This window comes from Juglans microcarpa x Juglans regia, chromosome 4S, assembly GCF_004785595.1.
Source record: "Juglans microcarpa x Juglans regia isolate MS1-56 chromosome 4S, Jm3101_v1.0, whole genome shotgun sequence".
Classification (NCBI taxonomy): Eukaryota; Viridiplantae; Streptophyta; class Magnoliopsida; order Fagales; family Juglandaceae; genus Juglans; species Juglans microcarpa x Juglans regia.
Window position 1 is genome coordinate 9,205,798 of NC_054601.1, and position 9,798 is coordinate 9,215,595.

The 9,798-nt window shown below is 32.1% G+C and overlaps 1 protein-coding gene across 2 annotated transcripts; it reads right to left on the reverse strand.

The window, feature by feature from the left end:
• Positions 1-1,995: 1,995 nt before the first annotated feature.
• LOC121263350 lies at positions 1,996-5,401 on the reverse strand. Of its 2 annotated transcripts, none has more exons than XM_041166198.1 (8): positions 4,833-5,401; positions 3,738-3,771; positions 3,266-3,502; positions 3,079-3,165; positions 2,802-2,867; positions 2,567-2,658; positions 2,370-2,417; positions 1,996-2,289 (listed from the first exon to the last, which is right to left on the reverse strand). In XM_041166198.1, exons 1-8 carry the CDS (start codon positions 5,177-5,179, stop codon positions 2,172-2,174), a joined length of 1,029 nt encoding a protein of 342 aa, XP_041022132.1. In that variant the 5' UTR covers positions 5,180-5,401; the 3' UTR covers positions 1,996-2,171. The 2 variants fall into 2 exon arrangements, with proteins under 2 accessions (XP_041022132.1, XP_041022131.1); XM_041166197.1 differs by having other exon boundaries at positions 3,076-3,165; positions 4,833-5,398.
• Between the last annotated feature and the right edge of the window lie 4,397 nt (positions 5,402-9,798).

Here is a 9,798-nt window from a genome sequence, read left to right on the forward strand (position 1 = left end):
ATATATATATATATATTTTTTACTATTTCACCTTAGATGAATATATTAGAAAGAAAAAAATGACAAATAGAATTTTTCATTTTATATTTAATATTGAAGTTTAAAGGCAAATAATAAAACAATGGATTGAGATTCTCCTCATTTATCTGTAGCAATAAGTCCATCAATATATCATAATTAACTTTTTATGTGTTGGGTTAATGAAATAATTTATCTTTCTCTCTATTTTTTGAGGAAATCTATCTATATATTTGCTATATAATTTTTTAAGGAAAATGATTAGCCGACTTTTTTCAATTTATTTATTTATTTATTTTTATCTATGAAATAATGATAGTTTTGTAAAATTAAAACTCATTTTTAATGAAATGACGTACTTGCATTGGTTAAAGTGAAATGAATTGCAAGCGGGTAGGAAAAAAATTATAGGTCTATTATTACCCAATTTTCAAAGCATATCTTTTCTCATTTATTTTTATTACCTGAAATTATTTATATAAAACTATATCATTCCTCCAATTGCGTTCTTATTGAATGAAAAGTAGACAATATATTCAATTAAGTTAAACTTATTTAATAGAAAATTATATATCTAGTTAAATCAATATTTTTTATTAAAAAAAGATTTAATGGAAATTGACATCTTTAATCAAATTACTAATAAGTATTTAAAATTACTAGTCTTTAAGAGAGTACAATGTATTTCGTTTAAAATGAAAAATGAACCACAGACTCAAGCCAAAAAAAAAAAAATTATTGTCCAATGTTTCTTCTTCCATGTAATAATAGGACATAAGTCGTGAAAGATATTAACAAATTTTAAATAATAGTAAAATGATTTATGAATAATAATGAGATAGTTTGAGTTAAGATGTTTTAATAGATTTTGAAAAATGAAAGGAAAAAAAAATTGAATAAAAATATTATAAAGTTAAAATATTGTTTAAATATAATTTTTGAATATAATTTTTGTTTGAAAGTTTGGTAAAGTTATATAAGATTTTGTATTTTGTTTAAAAAATTTAAAATAATATTTTATATTTAAGTAATATTTAAAAAGAAAATATCTAAAAAGACCTGATAATAGTTATGTTGTAAACAGGCCCTTAAAAGTGATAAAGCATGCCTTCTTCTATTCCAATTAACTTGAATAATGTTTTTCCGTCCAAGCTTCAAAATCTGCCACCCCCTGCTTTCTCTCTCCTATTCCATTTATCTTCTGTATGTCAAATTTTCAAGCATTTTCTGCATTTGAAATTTGGTTTGAATGGAAAAGGTAATTTATGTTTGCCTTAAGCAGTGCATTTTCCAATGTTAGCATCTTTTCTTGATAACTATCAATGATATGTTGATGGTTTTGAACTAATGGACAACACACTATAATTGCTTAAGTTTGTGTTCTACTTAGGTTGTCTTTTTGGTTCTTTTTTACACCTTGGTTTTAAGATTTTTACTCATCGGTAAGGTGTTCTAAAAGAGATTTTTACTCATAGTATTCCTCCAATGAAGGAGATTAGTAAAATTTCCTTTTCTTAAAGGCTGGTAATCATCTCCTTGCATCCTTTAAGACTGTTAAAAGGGGTTTGAATTGGGTGGGCAGTTTTGTTCAGAGTTGCCTCGACAGTTTTGATCCATTCATATATGAATCTCTAGCTTTTTGTAGCTGAGGGTCTTATTTGAGAGACTGGTCATGGTCATACAGTTAAGTCATCTCAAAGGACTACCTCTGGTATGATAGATTTTATGGCTTCTTTAGTTTGCTCGTATCGAACTTTTGCAGCAATCGAAACACAATTTATGATTTCAGGGCTTGTTGATTAAACAAGTTGTGTGTGCTGGTTGACATAAACCTCTCTCCAGATTTTCCATCTAATTTTCCATCTAAAATCATATCTAGTTGATTGAAGCAGTTGTAGTAGGATACCCAAGTTTCTCATAAAATATGGACAATCATATGCTCATACTAAACAGAAGAGGAAGAGGAAGATCCACACATAAAAAGGACAATATCATATCTAGCAAGATTATTGCCACTTCCAACAGTACTAGTACTCAGATTTTCTTTTTTAGATTGGCATTGGGTGTCCGGGAACGGTGTCATGACTAATCTTGAGAGTGCACAAGCCCTCGGCAAGAAGTTTTCTACAAACTAGTACTGTAACAACTAGAAACTAACGTGACCTAATAAAAGAATGGGGAAACAATCTGGGAAGAATCGAGTTTTTCGCTTTTATGATCAGTGCATATATCCCATAACAGGGGATGTGGAGCACAGCGAAGGAAAAGTACCTGTATAAAATTAACACATTGATTAGATACTCTGGAATTCAAGGTGAAATGGAAGAAAATGGTGGAAATATTGTATATACCATAAAGGAGCCCAGGGTGTATCTAGCTCGATGAAGGGATATGGCCACCTGGGAAAGACTCGAAAGTAAGTCAAAAGTGCTTGCACCAACATATCAATTATCCTTCCTTTGAACAATGTCATAGGATTTTTACTTATCAAAAGGGAAAAAAAAACAATGTCATAGGAAAGGACATAGGCTGACAAAATCGTTCATACCATGTAAAACCACAGGCGTGAATAACCCACTGGAAAACAACATAGACACAGCTCCAGATGATAAAATATGCAATCCGGAACCAAGGAAATGGCTGGAAAAGACAAGAATGCAATGTGGCATTATTAAACCTGTGAAGCCAATGTATAATGGAGGAAACCAGTGACCATGCACAAGAGTTAGCACAGGTCACATAGATCAATAGGCTTTTTCACTTCTTAATGGTATGATACTTACAAGGCTATTGAGTGAGGTATCCAGAAGAAGGAAAAAAGCATTCAAAGCATGCATGCAACCCATCAACTGCAAAACAATAGGAGGAAACCAGTGAGGATGAATATTCACCTATAGACTAGGTTGCTAGAGAGAGAAATAGAAAGGTTTCTGGAAGTGAGTTTTTTTTTTTTTTTTTTTTTTTTTCATGAAGAGGACGCTACTCCAAATTTATTCATTTCCCTAACTTTTGGAGGAGGAATGTCACATACAAAAGAGTATGGGCATGGATTCTTACCACGTTTAAGCGAACATGTGCAATTGATAAAAATGGGACGATGACACACCAAAACACAATGTCTGTAAGTATAACAGCACCTCCACAAGTCTGTTGCAGGTAAGTTATTAGCTCCAACCAGAATTTAAAGCCTAACAGATATTCATTAATCAACATGCTATAGCAGTTTAACCAATAGTTTCGGATTAACCTGATATGCAACTTGCATTAAATATCCCCAAAATCCTGCTCTTCTCTGAAATTCCTCTTCAGCATAGTGGCTTTGCAGCTTGATGGTACCCTCAATCACTTTTTCCCTGTAAGAAATGGAGTTTGTGGTTCCACTCTCTTCAAAATCCCTTCTCAGAAACTCATCCCTTGTCCCATTTTCAGACAGAGGTGTTTGTGAGGATAGCCAGCATCCATATCCAGATACAATGGTACCAAGCTACACAGAAGTTTATGGCATATGTAAAGCAGGAGCTGCCTTGAAATGAATTCAAGTTTGATTGATTTTAGAGAGGAAAAAAAACAGATAAATGCCTATCGGTCTATGTTCCATCTATATCTTTGATATTTCCAACCTATAATTACCTAGAGCATTTAGAAGCAAGTAGGAACCAATAGAAGTTCTTGCACTAAAGACTATGGAAAAAGAAATACGGATATGTTGATGTACGTACTGCAAAATAGACCAGAACTAATGCAAATGTCCACCTGCACAAAAATTATACCAAAACATAGGAGGTTAGGCACCTTTCCATGTCAATAAAACACAACTCACTTAGATTCTCCTACCTCCAATATCCATAAGGGAAACAAAGGTAGGATAAACATTAAAGTCTGATAAACTTTTCTTTTCTTTATTTTAGTGTTTGCCCACAGCAAAATGCAGGTGAAATTTCAAAAATGAGGATCCAGTATGTAGAAATAGAAGGTGGAAGCTTTAATGTAAAGACACTATGGCATGATATTCAAGCCAAAAAATGTAAAGCAAAAGACCTAAAAGATCAAGAAGAAAAAGAGCCTTTGGCCATGGTGTCATTATGTTCCCTCTGTGCACTTATCATCAGACCTATTATTCAAAAACATGTACAACTTCAATGCCTTTGGCCATGGTGTCATAATGTTCCCTCTGTACCCTTTATTTTACTCTCCCATGATTTTTCTCTGTAGTCGGTTTTAACCCTGCTTAACTTCTTTCTTGTGACATTTTCTCACGCAGGCTACACTTAGATGTCCCTTCCAAAATTCAGTTGTCTGGGATCGCCTCGTCCAATCGATGCATAGAGCCTGCCCCTAATAGGTTTTGCATACACATGTTTGCCTAAGGTCACAATCTTTTCACATTGGATTAGCATGGAAGTTATATCCTTGATGTGCCTAAAAGAGTATATGATTAATAGCAATTGCAATTTTAATTTCTGCAAGTTATGGTACTATGAGAAATTTCCATTGCATACGACAGCTATAAGAGTCTAGTACCCTATTAGCTGTTCACCAAAAGGTTCAGAACTCTGCACTCACTCCCTCATATGTTTAAGGATGGGCTGTTCTTTCTGAATAACATTTGACTAGACTGTGCACTTCCCAAGATGTTTATTCCATGTGTTTTAAGTACGTTTATGGTAGATTTAGATACTAAATTATCCAAAATTACGCAAACCAAAGGGACTGTTATACAATTTAACACAATTCTAAGGAACTGCAATTCCAATTCTAAGGAACACGCAAATAAAACATGCACGATTGAAATGTAAGCAAAAGGAAGATCTTACTCGGTGTAGAACATAAAGACAGATTCAGCATTCCAGTCCAAAACATCCCAAGTAAGAAACCCTGCCATGACCAGAAAGGATATAAAACGAGTAGCTAAGAGCCAGCTGGGGTGCACCCCTCGCCAGCAACTGGTCCATAGCTGGGAGGTGCTGACATGACCCTTTGGGAGTGCACTCACATAGACATCACCAATTTCAGGTCTAGCCACCAGAAGGCTCTCATAAACTGTATTTTCATCGCATCTTGAGCCGCCTTCCTTCCTCCATATCACCCATAAGGAACCACAGAAGGCAATCCCAACAATCCCAAAACAAACAAAATCATACCAGTATACTACGAGTGCCATATATGGACACCAATCCACCTATTGCTAGGGTAGTCTTACTAATATTTTGGAGATCTTAGGCCTTCAGATGCTAAGATCAAAGATTTCCAACATCAGATATGAAGACTTGAGATGGAATGGTATTATGGCAGTGAATCTGTGTATAAAGTTTCCAGAGCCTGTTCAATCGGAGAAGCTTGAGTAGATGGTTCGGTATACAAGACTGTTAGCTTTGACTGTCTGGTTTAGGATCTTGAACTCACGTTTATAAAAAAAAATGTTTATCAGTTAAGGTGGAGAATAGGATAGATAACGCTGGCGCCTTGGTCGGTGACACAGTCCCCATAAATGAAGGGACAGATACAAATCCTAAATAAGGGCTGAAAAAATTCAGGAGGAAAAACAAAATTTTGTGTCTGGTTTTGTTTAGGATAGGATAAATTGTGGAGTATACACAATTGCATGATTAATGACTCAATTTTACACGACCACATGTGATGGTAGATTCGAAAGTGCTTTCTTTGAAAGTTATATTGCCTAAATGGACATGGAAAATTTTAATTTATAAGAAAATTTTAAAAAAAATAATAAATTATACTTTATATAAATTATGTGAAAGTTGTGTTGAAGTATGGCTGCATTGGCTGGTGAGTGGGAAGGAAAATGACAAGGACCCACCAAAAACTAAGTCCACGATTCTACAATTATTTTAATACAATAATGTGTAATTGTGTGTGTACATTTTATATATATATATATATGTAAAATGAGAGTGGGTAGACTTGCTTTAAAAACAATAAAAAGAAAAAAGAAAAACAAAGTTGTATGATGATAATACCAAGCTGTAAATCACTCTTTCTTTTGTTAGAGTCCATATGTGTTACAAGTTGGCCTGTTATCTCCTATAAGCTTGCTACCTGGGCAACTGCCCACCTTGCCTCAGCATTCTCCTTTTTTAAACGCCCGTTATCTCTATATTTTGAAGAAAAAATTTAGAAAAACCTCAAAAACCCCCTCCCATCCAGATTCCTAAATTAGAGATTTGATTTAGAGTTGCTCTAGTGGTTCCTCAAATATCCCCAATTGACCCATCCATTCCTTTCCTGGTGTTGGTCTCACGTGAAAATCTCTCTCGAGTCTTGATTGTCCTCTTTTGTAACGGCCCTCTCTCGCACCGTTTGTTACTATCATTAGAGGCCTCTCTTCATCGGTCGGATTTCTTGTAATCTCTATCATTCTCTCTCACACAAATCGAACACATCCAACTCATCTTCAAAGAATAAGTTAACTAGCAATTTACGAAAGAACGAACAAGTCATTTAATTAAAGGAGTAGAAGATAAGATTGGAATGACAAATTTCTCTTAAGATGAAATTAGACTTAGGTTCCTGAGTATATGAATGGAACTAAAATCCTATTTATATAGAAAAAAAAGATACCATTACATTCCATATGGTCATTACAAAAAATTCAAAAATATTACCGTTAAATATAGGACAAATAATATTATCATTAGAGAAATGACAAAAAATATTATCGTTGTTACACGGAGAAGATGTGTTACAGTTGGAGAATGGAAACAAAATATTACCGTTATATAAAATGACAAAAAATGTTATCATTAGACAAAGACAAATCAAATATTACCGTTATATATACGAACAAAACCATATTAAAAAATGCATTCGTATTGGAAAATGCGCATATTCAAAAACAAATTATTATTTGTAATACCGTAATAGTTTGAAAACTATTATTATATCTGGGAAAAAAAATTGTACCAGTATTTACAAAATTAGTAGAATGTGATATTGAAAACAAGAGAAAAATACAAAAGAGTTGGCAGTTAAGAATGAAAATAGAAGTGAGAGAAAAAATTAATAAAGAAAGAATAGAAAAATATTAGTTTAATAGAATAGAGAAATAATAGAGAATAAGATATATGAAATTTTTTAAAAATAAGAAAAATTTAGGAAAAAATTATAAGAAGTTTGATTTTTAACCAAATTTTAAGAAAGATTACAAGAAAAGGGATGAGAATGCTCTTACTCCTTGATAGGGAGCCTCCTTTTGTGTCCGTTATCAAGTCCCCTTAGTGGTCGGGCGGCCCCACTAAGGTCACCCATGGGTCATTGCCCATTGAGCCCAAATATATAAGGTTTTTTTCCCGCCCAAAAATGACTTTCAGCCCATATCCAACAAAATAAATATACTTTTTCAAATTTAAAAATATAAATAATCAAGAAATAAATTTAATCCCTAAATAAAGTTTATAAAGTAAAACTTACAAATAGTTTGAGTAATTGAAAAATAACAAATCTATTACAAATGGTCCATTCAAGGATATATTTTCACAAACCATCTCATCTCATCTAATTATTACAACTTTCTCAAACTCTCAAACAAAAAAAAAACAAAAAAAAATCAACTTATTCAAATCTCAAAACAAAAATAATATTAAAAAATAATATTCTAATAATATTTTATTTAACTTTTAACTTTCATCTCAACTCATCTATGTAACTAAACAAGAACTAAGTGTCCAAGATGCAATAAGTTAATAACTATAGAAAAACCTGAAAAAAAAAACATAAAAAAATATGGATAAAAATGATAATGCGATGTCCAACAAATAAAAGAACTTGAATTAAAAAAATGAAAGAAAATTAATTCAAGCCTACAAGGATTGAACTCCTAATTACCTAATTTAGGATTAGAGATTCAGTCAAAAACCCTAATCTAATTTAAAATTTTGGATTGAATTATAAACAAATTTATCATATTCAACGTGATGAAGAAGAGATTTATAGCCTAACCACCAGTGGCGGAACTAGAAATTTGTTGTAGGGGGCCAAGCAAAGCTAAAACTATAATAATATTTTTTATTATATTTCTGAGTCAAAATAATCTATAAGATCAAAATAATTTTGTAGAAGGGGCCAAGATAATTTTTTAGAGAGAGGGCCAACGCAATATGAGATTAATATAATCCTATTAAATAAAAAAATTAATATATATTATTTTTTTTTCAAACTTTGGGGGGGGGGGGGGGGCCATGGCCCCCCTGCCCCTTAATAGGTCCGCCACTGCTAACCACACTTGTTTACAGTAGACACTGGCCCAACAAAATCACGTGTGCGGCACTTTGTGTTTTGGGCTCAATATTGACAATGACAAGCCTAAATACTATCCTAGCAACTAGGGATGTCAAATCGTGTTAACCGGTCGTATTCGTGTCGTGTCAAAACATATATATTATACTATATGGGTCAATCTTAATTTGACCCGTTAAGCTTATCGTGTCAAAATCTCAAACCTTAACACGACCCATTAACATAACAGGTCGTGTTGTGTCAATCCGTTTTGACTCGTTTATATAAATGGGTTGAACAAACCTGAAATTAATTTGTTTGACCTAGTTAAGTTTAACATAATTTTATATAAATGTTAAAATCACAATATCTATAAAAAATATAAAACTAAATATAAGTCCAAAATTACAATCCAAACAATAAAAATCTCAATAATTTTATTTTTAGGTATAATGATATAATTGTAATTTTAACTTTCTTAATAAGTCATAACGGATTAACTCGTTATCAAACCGTTAAGTAATCGTGTCTTAACGGGTCAACCGGTTTTGACTCGAACCCGTTAAGGCTAAATCCTAACCCGCTTCTATCGTGTCGTATTTGTGTTGGATTAACAGATTGTGTCACATATTGCCACCCCTAGTAGCAACTCACAATTCAAGAAAACTTCCCATTTTTTAGTAATGTTACTCATCATCCCAATTTCTATCATCCTTTCATCATCTTATGATGTGTCATTAAATGATTGGAAACTATTTATTATATTTCATTTGTGAACCTATCATCTAATGCCACATCATGAGATGATAAGAGGATGATGAGAAAATTGATGATTAATAGATTTTTTCTTTTCAACTTCTTCCTTCCCTCGAGTTTTCTCTACAATGCATTAATGTTATTCTTCATCATTTTAATTAAATTCTTTAGGTCTTGTTTATACAAACTATCTCTTCTCATTTAATTATTATAATTTTTTAAAACTCCTACACAAAATACAATAAAAGATTTTCAAATCTAAAAAAAAATTATATTAAAAAATTATATTCTAATAATATTTTATTCAATTTTTAATTTTCATCTCATTTCATTTGTATAACCAAAAATTATAGACTCTCAAGTTTTATTTTGTAAAGGATATAAGAATGAAAATATTATTTATCATCATTTCAATCATCACATTCTTAACATGACTTTATGGTGTATGGTTATATGATTGCTTGGCAAGTGAAATATAATAAAGACTTGTAATAATCTAATATGGTCTTTTAATAGACTTTCACTAAAGTATTTATATGATTGATGACGATAGTAAAATTACTTGATAATGCATATCACATATTAATATAAAATTATTGAGTACTACAGATCAGCCCTGGCCTTAAAATGGGAAAGTTAAAGCTTTGGTCCTATAAAAAATTAGACAAAAACATCATGTACTCCTGCTATTCTTTAATCCAAAGCACCTGTGAATCAGTAACACATTATTAATAGATCAAAATACATGTCTGACTTATAATTAAGAGTGATTTGGATGAACATGTATTCTTG